At 38.4% G+C, this 19,939-nt stretch overlaps 1 protein-coding gene across 2 annotated transcripts in view; it reads left to right on the forward strand.

Moving 5' to 3' along the window:
- The window catches only part of SYNPO2 (synaptopodin 2), a 168,270-nt gene extending 148,988 nt beyond the window's left edge, over positions 1-19,282 (forward strand). Inside the window, exon 5 of one of the 2 annotated variants that reach the window (XM_065877741.1) lies at positions 18,403-19,282. In XM_065877741.1, coding sequence (XP_065733813.1) covers positions 18,403-18,942 — 540 coding nt within the window. In that variant the 3' untranslated portion in view covers positions 18,943-19,282. Of the gene's footprint in view, positions 1-18,399 lie in introns of both variants that reach the window. The other variant, XM_065877740.1, reaches the window with a different exon arrangement.
- The last annotated feature ends 657 nt before the right edge of the window (positions 19,283-19,939 follow it).

The following is a 19,939-nucleotide window of genomic DNA, read 5'->3' on the forward strand; positions in this document are numbered from 1 at the left end:
GGAGACATTAGGCAAACGATTCAGCCTCTCTGTGTCTCAGTACACTCTGCTATGTAATGGAGAAAATAATAGGTGTACCTCACGATTTGTGAAGATTAAACAAACCAATATGTGCGATGGGTATAAAACAGTGCCTGGTGCATAGAAAACATTCAACATATGTTAGCTCTTAATATTCTTATAAAGGGCACTCAATAAACAATAGCTACTATTTCATAAACTACCAAGGAGGGAAACACACACAATGATTAAAAAAGTTCTTTTGTTTTCTCTGTTAATATGAATCCCAGTTTAAGGGATCTAAGAGAACTAAAATAGAAAAAGCGGCAGCAGTGTCTGTGTAAATCTCATACTGACATGAAGAATAATATATCCCCAGGAGTCTTTTACTGAGACATCTTTGTTTCTTCTCTACTGTTTTCTTTTTACTGAAGTTTTATTTTTCTATACTCCTCTGTATTCAGCCTATTGGTCAATTTTTTTCTCTTTTGTCTTCATCTATTGTACTAGCATTGTTGTAGTGGTATACAAAGATGAGACCAGGATTCAAAAAGACTGGTACAGCATTTTTTAAAAAAGAAACTTAATATCAGCTTTGAGACTCACTATAAAGGGACTGTGATAAATTCAAAGTACCAATATTAAAGAAAATAAGTGTGGTGTATTTAGCAATATAGAGAGAATTCTTAGGGGAAATGCTTGTAAATGAAATATATTCTCAAAATAGAATAGCTGGTATCCTGAGCAAGGTTCTAGTAGGATAGTTGAAGCTTAACTAGGCCTATCACACAGAAAGTGGAACAGTTGGCAACCCAATCCCCGAAGCTACCCCAATTCAGGCCTGCAACAGTTGGGGCTCTGAGAGAACCTGGCTGGCCTCTGACGATGCAGCAGGCAGCTGTTCTTATCCCTCCTCCTCAACACTGTCCCAGGATGAAGGGTCAGCAACCTGGTCTTTTTAGAGTAATTGATCCCCTTGCCTGAGAAGCGTGATCAGTTTCCAAAACCAGAAAGAGTGAAACCTCGGTCTGAACAGAGCAAACTCCTAGCTCACAGCGCAAGTGATGAAAAACAATTCTCAGAAGCTGAACGACTGATGTAGGGAGGAACTTAAAATTCCAGCTGCCTTTCAAACACAGGGAATTTTTGTGGGTTTTCTGGTACTTCTAGAATTCTTCTGAGTCAGAAGCAGAAGTTAGGACGATCTTGAAGAGAGAAAAATCACAAGAAGATGAGATTCTGAAAACTTCATCTGAATCTAAAATTGCTTTAGTTTCAAATACAGTTAAATTGACTTAGTTAAGTTTTCCTTTTGTGGCGTTTAATTACACTTTTTCTTAAAAAGTAAAAAACAACTAGGTTTCTTTCTTACATGGCATTAGTTCTTTTTTCTGCTAGCATATCTCAGTTTGATAAAGAAGTATTCACAAAACCATCCTCTAGAGCTAAAAATCACTAAGGAATTGGCTGGACTGATATAAATAAAATGATAATTTAAAGTATCATACCAACCCTTTCACAGTTGGAAGTTTCTTTCTTGTTTTAATCACACTCAGAATTTATTGATGGTCTGGCCCACTGGACTACTTGTTAATGCTTATCAGATGGTGCCACTTATAATCCTTCATATAAACTCAATATGGGCTAAATAGATTTTGAATTCTACATTATGAAATGTCCAGCAAAATGTCACAATTCATTTCAGGTGGTATTACTGAAATTAAGAGCAAAACAAAATATATCTCTTAGAACTTTTAATTTTAGTTTTTCACTTCAGTTCACCAACTATTTCCTTTATATACAGTGTTTTAGTGTGAGCAAACTATTGCCTTCACAGTATTATTATTTTTTTTTTTTTGGCTTCACAGTATTCTAATATGCAGTTTTCCAACTTTTGTTCCCAGGGAAAAATTAAGATTCCCCTCGCCCCAGGGAAATTATGATTTTAGTAGCCCCTGGATGGGGCCCAGGAATTTGTTTTTGTAACATATACCCCAGGTGATTCTGATGGTAATGGGCTGTGAACCTCACTTTGAAAACCAGTTTTCTGACACACAAAACACTGAACTCAACTTTATTCTTTAAAACCCATCAATAGTTTTCTAGTTCATTCAGTCCGGGACAGCCAGACTTGTAAACGGCACCTGCTTTCAAATGCTCTTGATGCCTTGTCTGAAGGGAACAGGCCCTGAAGTGCTGATCTTGACAGCTTTATTCTAAAAGCCCAGGAGGTGGCAGCAAACTCTCTTCCCGCTCAGAGAGTGCTTCACAGGCAACCATTCTAAAGTGTGTTGCAAATAATTTGCTTTGAACAGTCTTTTAAATTTGTTTTTTAAATAGAAGAATAAAGAGGGCCTTGAGATGTGATTTTATCTGACCCCCTGCTTCTAATCAAGTCTGAGAATAAATATTTCTAGGAATAGAATGATACAATTTTATCATCTAGAGAAGCGACTGTACAAAGTTCCCTGGCTGATTTTTCTTATCTCTGGGCAAAGGGATTGTATGACTTCCCTTGGCTGTAGGGCAGTAGAGTCTCTTATCTCCAATCAAAAATGTTCTTACTAATAACTGAAATCTCTCTGGCAGTAATCAAAACATTCTTATTTTGGGATCTAGACTAAAGGAGAATTTTGAAGCACTTTGAATGCTAATTAGCTTTTTAAAATGGAAACAAGTATGATTGTAAAATCTTCAAAACTAAAAAGAAGTTCGTGCGCTTTATGGATCACAGGGAAAGATCCCAATATTTTTGTTTAACCTTAACATTAAGACAATCAGATTGTGTGCTGGACTGACAAAATGCAAAGTCAGTCAAGAGGCTGCTTAAACATTAGAAGAGTGAACAGAACAAAGGGACAGGTAGGCCCACTGAGTAGCAGCTTTGATCCTAACAGGAGTATTGTTTTCAGGCCTTTGACGCACTAAAGTTTATTTCTAAAACAAAAAGGATGGTGATGTGTCTGGAAATTCTGTAATATGAGATATATGCTTGTACATTTACCAGTGGGAGGAGAAAAGACTAAAAAGGAGGTAGGAGAGCTGGATATTTGAGGAATTTTGGTATGGATGAGAGAGTAAAGGTCTCCATTGTGAAAAAGAAAAACAGGACTAGTGAATGGAAGTTACAAGACAGTAAATTTCAGTTTAACTTAAGAAAACTTCAAAAACTTGTGGGGAAGGAATGGAGAAGGAACTAACTAACATATGTGTTAGACATATAAAATGTGTTAAGGGTCTTAATCCATGTATTTAATTTTCACAACGACCTTATTTGGTGGAAATCATCCTCATTTTTTTTTTTTTAATTGATAAGGAAACTGAAGCTCAGAGAGCTTAAGAAAATTGCCCAAAGTCACCCAGTCAGTAAGGTGGCAGACTCACCAGCTGAATCCAAGTCTATCTGTTTTCATAGCCTGTGCTTTTTCCATTGCAATGCCTATCAGGGGTGTTATAAAAGGAACTCCTATACCTCGTGGAAGCTTGATTGCAGGATCTCTAAAATGCCTTCCATCTCTAAGATTTTATAATTCTCTATATAAATAGCTCCTTAAAAACATTTGGGTTTTAAGTGTTGTGAGTATTTTGATGCAGTTCAATGCTTTTTAAAAACCAAGGTCAGTTTAAAACCCGACAAGACAAAATTTGTTTGTTCCTTACCACTTTAATTCCAAAATATTTGAAGAAAAAATCTTAAAGACATCATTTTTCTAATGAGACAAAAAGCAGAGCTTAGGAGGTTAGAGAATAATTTTTCTTTCCTTGAAGCCCTGACCAGAAGATTTGCTTTGGTTCCAGTGTCTGTAAAGTGTGACTATAATTCCTCCTGTCTATTCTCGACACACGCTGATACTTCCTGAGAATGGAGAGCATTCTGAAACTCAGAGACACCTCTAGTCCTAGGGCAGCCATTGGGCACACTGGAGTAAAGTAAGAAAAGGGCTTGCAATTCTGTAAATCAGAACTTCTGCTATTCTTTGCTTATCATTTCACCTGAATCACTAGATCTCCATCCTTTGCTCTTAAAATGCACATGTTGCATTTTATGAAATTACGTCAAACATATCATGCATTCATACAAAAAGCAATTTTTTACAAAGAACCATTTAGTATTTACCTTCTTTGCTTTCACTATTCAACCTCTGTTTTGTTGTCTTTTTTTTTTTTTCCAAACTTCTGTGATATTCTACCTACCACTGTCAACCACGGGCAAAGTGAAAATCCTGTTTTGTGAATGGTGCATAGATGTTTAATTATCAGTGTATCATGGGGATGCATTGCATTGTCAGACTTCATTTTGTCTCATCTAGACTTCATTTTTTTTGCAAAAAATGTACTGGTCTAGACAACTAGTTGTAACATCAGAGTTGGATTTCATCTGGGACTATCTGTCCCACAGTGAGAAATTGTAAGAGTTGCTCCCCCTACCCACACCTCCTTCAGGCTCTTTAAATGAAGGAATTGGGAGATAAATTTCCTCCCAGCTAAAACACACAAAAGCTCTAGCCTAGGTCACTAGCATATGTGATTCCAGGTGGTCAATCATTGCTGACCTATTAATTATATTTTAAAAAGGACTTATCCTCATTAGATCTACCAATATTGAGAGATGCAAGATTAAGGACAAGAATGGAATGGGAAAACAACCATCAACTGGAAAATCTGAATACCACTATCAGAAAGTGTCTCATAATATTTACAAAACAGATCAAAACAGATTTGAGAGGAACTTTTTGACTGGTATAAGTAAGGAATCTTTTTACAAACAGATAAGCTCTGGACATTTTTTTTCCATCCCTTCCCCAGCATTTTTCTTTTCTTTAATGGATAGTTGCTTAAGAACTTCAAACATACATCTTACTGAAGGATCTCTTCTCTTCTCTCAATCTCAAATGTATATTTATGATGGCCTAAACATGTTAGTACCTCCAGAAGAATTTACCTTTTATATTAGGCTAAGACTATACAACCAAAGTGGCTTAGAGGGTTGATGAAGTGTTAGTTAGTTCATAAGGCTTTTGTTAATTCGTCTATGCATTTGTATGAATCAATACTGAAAGTGAAACAATTGTTTAGCAAGTGGATAGTCAATAGCTACCTAACATCATATCAAAATGAAGGTGAACTTGGTAATGAGGAGTGGTCAGGGAAATAATAAAGAATGAGATCTTTTGAATAAATGAGTGGCCCACATAGAAAAATTTGCTGTAGTATTAATATGCAATATTATGTCTAGATAATTACATACTGCCATTTTATAAGTGCATTAAGAAAGCTATGCCAATAGGAAAAGCTGTAATAACTAATGTCAAGGGCAAAATTAAATATTTGCTCTCTAGGGGTTCCCTGGTGGCGCATAATTGAGAGTCCGCCTGCCGATGCAGGGGACACGGGTTCGTGCCCCGGTCCGGGAAGATCCCGCATGCAGCGGAGCGGCTAGGCCCGTGAGCCATGGCCGCTGAGCCTGCGCGTCCGGAGCCTGTGCTCCGCAACGGGAGAGGCCACAACAGTGAGAAGCCCGTGTACAGCAAAAAAAAAAAAAAAAAAAAATTTGCTCTCTAATTTTGAAAGTTTGATAAGTAGACAAGCATCCTAATACCTTATGAGACATCCCCTTGAACCATTAATGGAACTACATTTATACCTGGGATTAGTATCTTCAAGTAAAGTAAATGCTTCCTAATTTTGAAGAAATGTACCTGGGGCACTTCTGATAAAAGATGTTTCTGTATTTCGCATTTGCATTTGCAAAGCACACCATCAGGACTATCACTGTACACTCTGCTTTAATCTATTTTACCCCTTAGTGGTCTTTTTTTTTTAGTTGTTTATTTTTGGATAGTTTTGGGTCTTCGTTGCTGTGCATGGGCTTTCTCTAGTTGCGGCGAGCGGGGGCCACTCTGTTGCGGTGCGCGGGCTTCTCATTGCGGTGGCTTCTCCTGTTGCAGAGCACGTGCTCTAGGGCACGTGGGCTTCAGTAGTTGTGATGCGCAGACTCAGTAGTTGTGGCTCGTGGGGTCTAGAGTCAGGATCAGTAGTTGTGGCGCACGGGCTTAGTTGCTCCATGGAATGTGGGATCTTCCTGGACTAGGGCTTGAACACTTGTCCCCTGAATTGGCAGGATTCTTAACCACTGCGTCACCAGGGAAGCCCCCCTTAGTGGTCTTTTATCTCTTCATTTGAAAAACCATCATTCACTTGAAACTCCCACTTACTTTATGGCGTTCTTGTGTCTCTAAAATGAACTGACATATATGAAATTATTGTGTAAATTCCCTCAAACAAGAAAGTTATCATTAAATAAAATGTACCATTTGTTCCAGAGAGATATGGTAAGGCAATTAAGCAAAATTTTTATCTACTCTGCACTTAAGGAAACAAGTTGGTGATTGCCCAGATGAAGAGTTATATTTTTTTTTATTCCTAATTTTAAACATCACTCTGGAGCCATGTTTTTGACAAAGGAAATGTAAATATGATTTGGCACTAAATCTTAAACTTCTGCACCATTTTTTTTTTTTAGATTCCTATATATGTGTTAGTGTATGGTATTTGTTTTTCTCTCTGGCAGGAATAAAGATGTAGACATAGAGAATGGACTTGAAGACATGGGGTGGGAGGGGGAAGCTGGGGTGAGTTGAGAGTAGCATCAACATATATACACTACCACACGTAAAATAGATAGCTAGTGGGAAGCAGCAGCATAGCACAGGGAGATCAGCTCGGTGCTCTGCAAAGACCTAGAGGGGTGGGATACGGAGGATGGGAGGGAGGCTAAAGAGGCAGGGGATATGGGGACATATGTATGCATATGGCTGATTCACTTTATTGTAAAACAGAAACTAACACAGTATAAATATTGAAAAAAAATCTTAAATTTTCCAAGAACAGTAGGTTAAACATTTTCCCCAAGGCCCAGGATATGAATCAAAGGATCTATTTAATAAGCTTAAAAATGTAATGGATAGAAGAACAGTTACAAAGATCAAGTAAGTTGTTTTCTTCATGCTGTATCCTCTGCATCCTTATGAAATAATGTCACATGTTGTGTAGTTGTTGATGTGTCTGTCACTACCATTAACCAGCTTGGATTTCCCGTTTTTTAAAAATGTTATAAGGAATTGTAAGAGTAGGATTGCCTAAAAAGCTGCCAGTAGGAAATTTGGAGAATGTTATCATGCAGAGGGCCCGAGCAAGGTTGTTCTATAGCACCCACACATATCTTAAGAATTGTTCTTAATACCTTAACTGACAAAATTTTCCTCTGAGAAAGCCATTGTAGTTGGGAAATGAGTTTGCTTAAGGGATATTAGCTCCACTTCAAATAGCAGGCACATAAGCTATAAAAAATATCTCTTATCCCTACTTTCCTTCTAGGGACAAATGCACATTCATGGTAACTTTTCTTTATGTGAATGAGGGAGGGAGGAGACGGTTGCCTGGATTTGTTACAGGAAAGAAGGTGTTTAGAATATTATGGACAGCTAAAGCTATATTCACATAGTTAAACCATTTTAAATGTTTTTTTTTAATTAATTTGTTTTATTTTTGGCTGCGTTGGGTCCCCGCTGCTGCGCACGGGCCCCCTCCAGCTGCAGCGAGTGGGGGCCGCTCCCCGCTGCGGCGCGCGGGCCTCTCACTGCGGTGGCCCCTCCTGCTGCAGAGCACTGGCTCCAGGTGCGCGGGGCCCAGCAGCTGTGGCCTGCGGGCTCAGTTGCTCCGCGGCATGTGGGATCCTCCCGGACCAGGTCTCGAACCCGTGTCCCCCGTATTGGCATGCAGGCTCCCAACCACTGCGCCACCAGGGAAACCCTTAAATGGGTTTTATAATTTATCATAAATATAATTCTAATTAGGGATATAGTATAAGTATTAATTTTATACTAATACACATGACTCTCTTTTATGAAGTGCTTTCTATATGCCAGGCACTGATAATTTTTCTCTACAAAAACCTCCCACAAGGTCAAAAATTCACTTATTTCATACAGGATCAGCATCCTTTATTTATTGTGAAATTCTCTATAGAAATTGATGAGAGCTGAACTTTTGCTATTATTCATTCTTTTCAATAGTGCGAAATCTATATAACTTTTACTGTTTAAATCTTCTGAGGAGAGAAAACTTCTTTTCAGAAAATATTTTGAAATGTGTTTAAAAGATTTTATTTTTATGTTCAAACCAAATTAGACTTTTATAAAAATATACTTAAGTAAGGCTTTTCCCCAAGAATTATAAAAAATTAAAATGGCAATTCCAGCTACTTAAATATAATACAGTCTATATTAATAGGAGTATTTTCACAGATTATAATTTTGAGAGTGACATACTTCTTTTCTGAGGATAGAGGAAAATGAGAGGGTAAAAATTGCTGCTGTAGTAATTTTTTTCCAGTAACATATATAATGCCTTAAAACACATTACTCAGATAAAATTTTATTATCTATGGCCTTAATTCTTCAATTTCCCTTTACAAAAATGAGCTGTGTAACTTCAGGTAAATCACCTAATTTCTATGCCTCAGTTTCCTTATTTGCAGAAATTGGGGATTATATATTTGCAGAAATTGGGGATTGTTGGGGGGATTAAATGAGTTAATAGACAAAATGCTTAAAACTGTGACTAGTACATAGTAAAAATTCTGTACACTTTAGTTATTGTTATCATTGCTTCTAAGATGAAAGGGACCACAGAAGTATAAGTGTAGATTCCTGCCTAACATCAGTCTTCATGACCTTAAATTAATGTGGTTATTTTTATTCTTCTATAACAGAAGGTTAAAAAAGATCAAGAAGTCTATACTCTGGCCCACCCAGAGCTAGCAGAGAGATGAGGTCAGTGGCGATGTTTCTGGCCAGCCCTGCTGCCGGCGTTCTGGTGGGAGGGAGTCAGTGGCTGGCACAGCAATATCTGAGGCGTGCGGTGCTAATGCCACTTCAAAGGCAGCTCCCTCCTATTTTTATCCTAGGGCAGGAGCCTGCCTATGCAGTTGCCTCTTGAACAAAAGGTTCTGCCAGGTCTCTGACACCTTTTAAGGCCTCACAGACTCTTCTCACAATAACAAGAATAATCTGTTGTGCTACGTGGCATTTGACTTATAAACACAATCTCTACTCTACCCATAATCTTGAAACAGTAGCCAGCAATCTTACCGTTTTACAACCAAGGAAAGTAAGGCTGGGAGAGGTTGAATCATATGGGTAAAAAGAGGCAAAGGCAGGACTCCCAGGTCAGTGTGATGTCCAAATTCACATTCTTTCCAATATAACATGCTGGCTTCTATTGTCAGTTATAACTCTTAGCCTCTCTCACAAAGGGATTGCCTTCAAACCTAAAATAAAAAATTTTTAAAGTTTATTGTTTTAGAACCAAAAATTTAATCTGATAGTTAATCTAAGATGAATTAAGATAAATGGTTAATGGCAAAGCCAAGATGAGAAGCTCTAGCTACAAGACATTATCTCTTATTTTGATGTCTAAGTATGTTTATTGCATTCATGGAACTATTTAAGCAATGTATGGTTACTTGGCTACTTTTCTATTCAATAGTACAATTTATTAGTCCTGGTTATCTGCACTATTCTTGGTAAGCAGAATAATATTGCTGATTTCAGTTTAAAAAAATGGACACTTCCATTTTTTAGATAAGAGACAGCTACAACAGAATTTCCCAAAACTCCACTTCTTCCACCAGGAAGATTTAAGGTTCACTTGAGAAGGCAGGGAATATGTGATAGAGACTGTCTTATTAAGAGACTAGAACAAAAATGACCTTAAAATTCTACTATCCCCCTGACTACTTAATTGTATCTAAATTACATCAAGGGAGCACTTGTCCTATACTTAAAGATCTCTAGGTAATGGAATTCTATATCCCTATGGAGAACTTCCTTCCAATGTTGACCTGCTTCCATTGTCAGAAAAATTGTAATCGAAAACTCTTTAGAGCTGGAATTGCCCCAAGAGATCAGATACTAGAAACTGCCATTTCCCACACCTGCTTGCAATCTCACGATAAGTGGTAAATTAGCTTTCAGCCTTCTCTTCTCCAACTCTAACCCATCCCAATTTCCATTATCTTTTTCTTCTTTGGTCTTTATTTTTAAATCTTACAAGTAGATTTTGGGCTGTCTTTAGGATTCATGAATCATTTTTCTAAGACTTTTCTCATTTGGGGAATCAAAGCGGTTTAAAACCCTTACACTTCCACTAACCTAAATGCAAATCATTTATTTGAAGCATGTTACAATCTTTTACCTGTTTAGAAAATCTGATTTTTCATAAACATTGATTAATCCTATCTGTCTTGCCAAACATGTCTTGATGTGCATATTGGTGTGCATGTATTGGGGGTGGTGGGATGGGTCTATTTGTGTGAGTCCCTCATCACATGTAAATGACCTGTGAGAAGGGCTACATCTTGGGACAGGACCAAAAAGTTTGGTGAAGATAACTGAATTTCCTGATTATGGCAGTCTGATAAAGAAATTATTATTCATTCATTTCACAAATACTTACTAAACATCTACTTGACAGGCACCATTCTAGGTCAAGGGATGTCTTAATGAATAAAACAATAACCCCTACTTTATTTTTTTTAATTTAATTTTATTTATTATTTTATACAGCAGGTTCTTATTAGTCATCAATTTTATACACATCAGTGTATACAGGTCAATCCCAATCTCCCAATTCATCCTTGGTGTCCATACGTTTGTTCTCTACATCTGTCTCAATTTCTGCCCTGCAAACCGGTTCATTTGTACCATTTTTCTAGGTTCCACATATATGCATTAATATACAATATTTGTTTTTCTCTTTCTGACTTACTTCACTCTGTATGAGTCTCTAGATTCATCCACATCTCTACAAATGACCCAATTTTGTTCCTCTATATGGCTGAGTAATATTCCATTGTATATATGTACCACATCTTCTTTATCCATTCGTCTGTCGATGGGCATTTAGGTTGCTTCCATGACCTGGCTATTGTAAATAGTGCTGCAATGAACATTGGGGTGCAAGTGTCTCTTAGAATTATGGTTTTCTCTGGGTATATGCCCAGTAGTGGGATTGCTGGATCATATGGCAATTCTATTTTTAGTTTTTTGAGGAACCTCCATACTGTTCTCCATAGTGGCTGTATCAATGTACATTCCCACCAACAGTGCAAGAGGGTTCCCTTTTCTCCACACCCTTTCCAGCATTTGTTGTTTGTAGATTTCCTGATGATGCCCATTCTAACTGGTGTGAGGTGATACCTCATTGTAGTTTTGATTTGCATTTCTCTAATAATTAGTGATGTTGAGCAGCTTTTCATGTGCTTCTTGGCCATCTGTATGTCTTCTTTGGAGAAATGCCTATTTAGGTCTTCTGCCCATTGTTGCATTGGAACAACCCCTACTTTATTTTTATTTATTTATTTATTTTTTTAACCCCTACTTTAGATGGAGCTAAATTCTAGTGGGGAGAAGCAGATAAACCAAATAATTAAATAAACATTTATTATGTTAGATAGGCATAAGCCTAAGGGGAGAAATAAAGCAGGGAAGGGGGATAGGGAATCTTGGGGTTGGGGGGAAGAGAGAGAGAGATTGAGAGTAGCCAAATAGTGATCATAAGATATCTGAGTAAGGCCTGAAGGAAATGAAGTAGGATCACCCTAATATCTGGAGTACTGTGTTCCAGGCAGAGGATCAGCGAGTATAAAGGTCCTGAGGTATGAGGGTACCTGATCTGTTCAAAGGATAGCAAAGAGGCCAGCGTAGCTGGAGCAAAGTGGTAGGGAGAGAACAGGAGGAGATGAAATCAGAGGTATAAGGAGGGGTGAAACCAGCAGATTTTGTAGGGCCTTGTGGGTCAGTGAAAGAACTTTGTTTCCTGTTGTGAAATGAGAAGCGATGACAGAGTTTTAAACAGAGGACTAAGTGACATAATCTGACTTAGGTTTCAACAGGATTCTCAATATGGCTGCCGTATTGAGGCTAGACTAAAGGAGCAAGGGTGAACTGGGGAAACTAATTAGGAGACTATAGCAATAATCCAGGCAAAAGAGTATGGTGGGTTAGCCCAGGATGGTACCAATAGAGATGGTAAGAAATAGTCAGATGCTGGATGTATTTTAAAGCTGACAGTTCAGGTGTGGAGTGTAAGAGATGGGGAGGAGTCAACAATCACTCCAAATATTTTAACCTGAGCAAATGGAAAACTGGCAGATGCCTGGTGCTTTCTTCTATTCATGTGCCCTTTCATGGACCTCTGCTTTGTAGAAGTTCTAATCAGTGATTTATAAGTCAAAAGAAATGCCATTTATTCCTGTTGGCTTTTATTAGAATCTGCTTATGATAAAGTATATGTTTGTGATGAATATTTACTGATCATGTGTGTTTAGAGAGAAAGGAGTCGAAGGAGTTGAAATAACACTTGTCAGCTGGAGATTCTCTACTGTGTATGTGTAAGCAGGATTTCAGCCAAGAGAATTTTTTAGCTTATAAGGTGTATGGTATGAAACAGTTTGAATTTCAAAACGTATATCACATTAAACTTCTTTGGCTTCTAGGGCTATTTGCATTGCTTTAGAATTCACTTCTTTGTCCTAGGTAAACCTCAGATGACCTTTCCTTATTTTAAATGTCAAGTGTTTCCTGGCAGCTAAATTGGTTACTGGACAGTTTAACAAGGAAGCTCACTAAGCTGCTTCATTAACAAGCTATGTGGATAAGTCAACATCTAACTGACATAAAAGATAGTTCATGTCAAGTGGAGAAAGGCCCCCCGCTCCTCTGAGCTTTTCAGCTGACCTGAATGCAGAGTGCCCAGTGTCTCATCTTAAGAGAGAGGGAGTACATCTCATGTGATGTATTCCCTACTCACTGGTGCCTGCCTACTTGTGCTTGTGACAAATGGCAAGATGCCAGTATCAATGAATCCAAAATTAAGATTTCAATGACCCTTTCCAAAATTTCTAACATCTCATTCCATTTAGTTTGCTTGGATTCAAATCTTTTTTTGAAAAGATATTTTTTCAAAACAGTTGCATTCCAAGTACAGTGTCATATGTATTTGATTAAGAACCCTGATATGAGACTGCCTGGGTTCAACTCCCCCCACTCTAGCACTTTTTAGCTTTCTACCCTTACGGAAGTTACTTACCCTCTTTAAGTGTCACTGTCCTCATCTGGAAAATAGGGATCTTAAAAGTGCCTACTTCATGGGGTTGTTATGAGGAATATATGAAATATTCCATGCAAAGCAATTAGCACCCGCCACTGGGCACACAGTAAGTGATCTACCAGTGTTGGCTATTGCTGAAGGCAGAAGCAGGAAAATGCTTCCTTTGTGTTTATCCTTTTGATGGGAATACATAACATTAGGTGATTCGTGAGTTCAGTGTGAATATTTGCAGCCTTTACTGCATGCATTTTATTGGACGAGCTAAAGACTGACAGGTACTCTCATGGATTCAACACTTAAATGGCACACTGGTCTAAATACACAGAGACTGTTGTTCTACGTGCAATATTAACTATGCCACCTGCCAGATGACATGGCCCCTCAGTCAGTTTGAATGATATCTTCATGGGTTTGCTTTTGGTGATTGTGTTTCTGGAAGTACATCTACTTAAGGAGATCAAGACATTATATCTGCATTAGTTTTATCTAACAAACTGGCAGAAAAAGGGATGCAGAAAACCTGACGGAGTGAACACCATAGATGTTATTTTCCCTTCGTTGGAAAACTGAAGAAGAGCATGAGGTGGTGAAGGTGCTCCGAGAGAGCGGAAGCAGCCTGGAATGTGTGAAGGAATGGCTGGAGAGGAGTATAAGCAGATGTACTTTATGTTATCAGGATCAATGGGGTAAAGTTATGGGAGGTAAAGTTTGGTTCAATATATGGAAGATGTTCTCAACGATTAGAGCTTAAGCACTGCCTGAGATGCCCTGGAAATGAGTGAGGCACCTTCTCTAGGGCAAGGCCTGGGTGCGGTGTAAGGTTTCAACTTTTAAGACTATTTGAAGTTATTAGATAAATTTCTTGCAATTAATTAGTAGAAAAAAACACATTTCATTCTATTTTTAACCTATATTTCATTTTAAAAAGAAAAATAAGAGAAAGAACTATATGCTCTACTGAAAATGATAATGTTATATAACAGAATATTAAAGTGGAAATTTCCCCCAAGGCCCTCAAATTTAAGAGATGCTGCACACTGAAGTGAGATTCCAGATTAAAACATAGACTTTACAAAGAAAATAGCAGACATGAGTGTCCCAGTGTGTTCACAGAATAGCAAGCCGCTTCCACAATTCTTGAACTCCTTAGGTCCAGGTTATTAAAGGGGGTCAGAGTCTGGTAAGGAGAGAGGATTTTGTGAGGAGGAATTCTGGAATGCTGCAGATTAAGTGTGTGTTTGGAGTAGGTGGAGTTGGGGGGCCCTACCCTCTCACCTCCAGCCTTGTGAGAAAAGAGTTTCAAAGTGGCTTCTTAGGGAACTTGATCCGAGATGTCAGCATGCAGATGGATGGGAGGTCAGAGTGGGTGGGCTGCAGTCAGTCTGACTCCCTCCCAGGATATCTACAGGGTGAGAGATGGTGTGAAAAACTGTTTTGGCAAAGAACCAGGAAATCTGCTGCTGCACTGCCAAAGGCAAATGATGTGAGCATTCCCCATGGACCAGAGCAGTCCAGGAGTAAGGAAGAGCTGGATGGGGTCATCTTGGGGCCTCTCCAAGGGTGCAAACAGACCCTAGTAGCTACAACGGTAGGTAGACAGCTTTCTAGGGGGTGCAGATTGAGTTACAAGTTAACCCCTAGAACTGAGACGAATTGGCATGAACCGAGGACTACAGATGAGCTATCTGATAGGAATAAGAATCTTCAAATATCCCTTGAAAGTTTTCTTCTCTGGGCCTCCCTGGCTCTGAGAGTGAAAAGCCAGAATATGATGTTACCAAATCAAGTAAAAATTTCTTTCTGCTCTTTTTTTTTCTATCCTGTCATTCTAACCCCAGGGGGCTGGAAGTCAGGGCTCGCAAGCTAGGAGAGGAAGAGGAAGAAAGCATGAAGAAGCCAACCACAGTGCCTTCCCTGAAGGAAGGTGATCCTCCTGAAATGGGCCGCAGTTGGGGAAGGAGAGGAGATTTAACTCTAAGAGGAGATCAGAGTTTGTTATTCCAGTGGCTGGAATATTCTATGTTGAAGTCAAATGGTTTGGGTAACTTAAGGTAATGATAGGACTAGTCCTAAAAGGAAGCAGAATGTCACAGGACCTGCTAAGTTTTCATCAAGCAGCAGTGAAAAAATTTCTTTCATTAAAAAAACTTAAATGGTAGTAGGAGACAAAAAGAAATAAGCATTCTGATGACACATCATACATAATAATACACAAAAAAATAACCAATTTAACATACTGGTTACAGTTAAGTGCTCTCATATCGAAACTAAATTCTTTTGATAATAATACAACCCAAGATAGAAACTCCAACACAGAATCTAACCCATGTGTGGCTAGGATTCTACCATCAGACATCTAAACTCCAAAACAGAAGAAACACTTCTGTTATTTTCAGGTCCCTTTGGTCATTTCTGGCTCAGGATAGATCACATGGCTTCATTTAGCCAGCCAAGCAGAGAACAGCATGAGCCTTGGGACAGAGATTGACAGAAGGAAATAGCACCAAAGAACAAGATGTGAAAATTGCTTTGGGGAAATACGTTAGAATTAGGGGTTTGGGTGCAGGCAGAGACTAGAGGCCTGAAATATTTTTGGCATGAACAGAAACAAAAATGTACCTAAAGAACTATTTATTTATACCACAGTTGCATCTCTAACCTAAGACAATTTGTAATTTTCTTCTATTGTTAGCATTTAAAGGAGCATGAAGTCACATTTGGCAGTCTGAGGAGTATATAGAAGAGCAATTGTCATTTTGTTCATTGAGGTCATTGCCCTCTTCCTTTACGACCTGCACTGCTGCTATATTTGGCATATGTCTATTCTACATGAGACTTTTCTTAAAAGCTTCAATGCTATTTTAAATTTCTCTTCAGAAAACTACGACTTACTCTTTCAACATTATACTTCAAAGTTTTACTCTTTCTCCCCACATTCAACTGATTAATGTTTTTTGCCTTAGCTGAAAAACAATCCCTGATGTCTTTGTTTTTAGAGTATCATTCAACAGTGTTTTGAACTTTTACATTTCTGTTAAGATTCCATTCTTTTGAAGATTTCCCAACTAAGTGGGTAGAACAAAGACCAGAAAATAAAGTTCTCTCTTTCATCCAGTGTTTTTCATGCCCTATCACTGAGGTGTATGCCTTCACATTGTACTTAATACTTCCAAATATATTGATAATTATTTATTTTTCCAGTTATTAGCCAGTGATGTTAGTTACCTGTATGTATATTCAGGAGCCTCGCCTACATTTCTGTGGAGACCTGAGCCTTTTTGTTGCCATCCTTTACGTCTCTATTGTTTTAAAGACCAGACTAAAGCAGGTGCTGTACCTGATGGAAAACAGATATCATTGGAATGTGAAAAGCGTCCCAGGGACTCTATAGACCAATGTTGTTCTCTTTCTTCCAGAGATAAGGACAAAAGGGAGACATAGACACATACTGTGGGAGAGAAGAGCTAATTCCTCTTTATCATGCTGAATGTTAATACTTCTCACAGTGTACAAAACTGGCTATTGGTCCTGTCAAGATAGGTAAAGAGTCTCTTCTCTAAATTGACCTCTCATTGACTAACTCACAATTGCAGAGCTAAAAACTGTACTGGATTGTATGCTTCCAGAGGAGAGGGACTTTATCTGAAGCATCTTTGTATCTTTAGCTCATGGGAAAGTGCCTAGAAACATTAGCTATTCAATAAAATTTTTGTTAAATGAATAAATGAATGAAAACAATGCATTAACAATGTGGAATAGAAACCAAGTCCTTAAATAGTGACTTACTGGATTTAGATTAAGAGAAGGAGATTAATGAAAACAAGTTTTTGCTAAAAGTCAACCATTATTACTAAAGTTTTTTTTTTCTTTTGGCTGCGTCCCTTGAGGGATCTTGGTTCCCCCACCAGGGATCAAACCTGGGCCCCATGCAGTGAAAGTGCTGAGTCCTAACCAATGGACTGCCAGGAAATTTCCCCATTATTACTAAAGTTTTAATGACTGAAAAGAGAGAATCAAGATTCATTATATTGACTCCCTTACTCTTTATATGCAAACCAAGATTGAACCACCCACCTTCTTTGTGTGCCTAATGGAATAACAACAACAGGAATACCTAAACATTTTAATCTGAGACATTTTGTCCAAATCCAGGTGTTGCTATTCATTTTAAATTTAAGAACTTGATTAAGAAAGAAAAGCTGTTGAAACCATTTATAGTATCTGAACACATTTTTAAGCATGGCAATGCTTTTTGTTCAAGAAACACAATGTTATGATACTTCCAAGTTGACTCATTTCTCTTAAGTGTGCCTTTGATACTTTTTGCCAAGAGTTTGTCTAAGGGTCTCATGCAAATGGGAATGTGTGAGAATATAATGTATATAACCAGACTTCAAGGTCCCTGGAAATACAGAATGGGTAAAAAGAGAGAATAAAAGAGCTTTCAGTAATTTATATTTCTGCATATTAGACAAACTGAACATTTAGCATATACAAGGGAATATTTCAGGGACACACACTCTCAAGGAAATAAGGAATGTAATACACACAAAAGGAACCAAAGCACAAATGAAACACGTGGCTGAAATGTTTCCTTCAAGACATGGGCAATACACCACACTCAGGAAATAAAGATTGATGTGATTTTCACGAATGTAGAAAAAGAATTTGCCTGGAGAAAGGCGATCTGCTCCATCAGACCAGTAACACTGAATACATCTAAGTAGTTTTTCTTTGTTTTTGCTGTAATCAGTGGATCAATATAACATATTAAAAGTCACTTGGGAAAAGTACAAAGCCCAGTAGCTCATGGTCAGTTTCCAGAGTTATCAGTATGTTAAGTTTATTTGGTATCAGGAAAACAGGATTAGAATGAGGGTGGGCTGTGGATATAGACATGAATATGAAGAGTGCAGACAGGAGTAAGGGTGGCTCCCAGTGATGACAGGGCACCTGCCATGGTGGTTATGACTAAGAAAGATGGTAGCAATTGGAGCTATGGATTCAGAAAAGGAGAGCAAGGAGGAGGTCCTAAATGAGGGCCAAGTCCCACACCAGCGCTAATAATACACCGGGTAGAGGCAGCCTATCTTGGCTTTAGGACTAAGCATTGTGGTGATTTGATTTTTATAGTGCTTAGTAATGGTGTGGAGAATACATTGGAATAACAGTCAATCAGCATAAACCAACATGAATGAGATATATTAACATTTTCATTATTTCTAGCAGAGTGGACGCTCTCTTTCTTTTCCTGGAAGACCAGTCCCACCCACCATCTCTACAACATCTCCTTGGGTATACCAGCCTGCTTATAGCTACTCTAGCAAACCAACTGATGGGCTAGAGGAAGCAAACAAGAGACTAACTCCTGGGGAAGCAGCAGCCAAGTCTTCTTTTGGTTTACTGGATGATGACTTCAGACCCAGAAACATTCAGGAATCCATTATGGCAAATGTGGTCTCAGCAGCTCGGAGGAAGGTGCTTCCAGGGCCGTCTGAGGATTGGAATGAAAGACCGTCCTATGTCCCTCAAACCCAGAAGGCCAATATGGGCTCATTTGGAAGGCAAGAGTATAATGTTGCATTCCTACCCAATAATAGTATGCCCACCAACTCCCAACATGATTCACAGGTACCATATGCATATTATAGGCAGCCTTCCAGAAATGATTCTGAAATAATGTCTATGGAGACCAGGTCTGATTACTGTGTTTCAGTAACCAATTGCAACTATAACCCACACCCTAGGGGATGGAGACGCCAAACATGAAAGTTAGAAGAACTGATCATGTGCCACTTATAATTTTTTTTTAATGTTTCTTTGCAGTGGTTTTGACTTTTCCAACAGATTTAGATTCTCTTTTGATCTTGGCTTTTTCTCACAGGTCATTTATCTGAGTTTGTATGTGTGTGTGTGTGTATATGCACATGTGAGTGTGAATCACTTCCTTCTCTGCAGATGCATAGAGAATTTCCTTGAAGAAAAATTCATTTTCTGTGCCGATGGCACTTATACGTAATTCATGATCTTAATTCCATTTTTTTCATTAATATGGAGTAGTCTAGGCAACTAAACTCTCTCAATTAAAATGAAATTTAAGTATTTTCTTTATGTGCCTTAGTCTAGGATGGAATTAATGAAATATGGTATGCTAATTGTCATTAGCAGTAACAGCAAGAATATAACATGGGAGAATTTTTCAATGGGGATATGACAATGAGTAATAATTACATAAAAAGGATTTCCTTGGTGGTATTTTAAGCATTTCTCTGAAATATATTTTAAAATCTAATAAAATTTGGTTTTTGGAATTGAAATATAGATGTTCTCAGAAAGAAAGAAATATTTGAGAGTAAGACAATTATACATTTCAGGCAGATTTTTGAGATAAATGGCGTAATATGTGGGGAATTGAAAGATTTAGGTACAGGATTTACTTTTTTTTTTTTTTTTTTTGCGGTACGCGGGCCTCTCACTGTTGTGGCCTCTCCCGTTGTGGAGCACGGCCTCTGGACGCCCAGGCTCAGCGGCCATGGCTCACGGGCCCAGCCGCTCCGCGGCATGTGGGATCTTCCCAGACCGGGGCACGAACCCGTGTCCCCCGCATCGGCAGGCGGACTCCCAACCACCGCGCCACCAGGGAAGCCCTACAGGATTTATTTTTAATCTACTTAAAGCCAGTAGCCTGAGACAGGAATAGATTCTGGGTTCAGGCGTTCTCATTTGTCAAATGAGAATATCAGATTATTTAATCTCTTATATCCTT

This window comes from Phocoena phocoena, chromosome 5, assembly GCF_963924675.1.
Source record: "Phocoena phocoena chromosome 5, mPhoPho1.1, whole genome shotgun sequence".
NCBI classification, from domain to species: domain Eukaryota; kingdom Metazoa; phylum Chordata; class Mammalia; order Artiodactyla; family Phocoenidae; genus Phocoena; species Phocoena phocoena.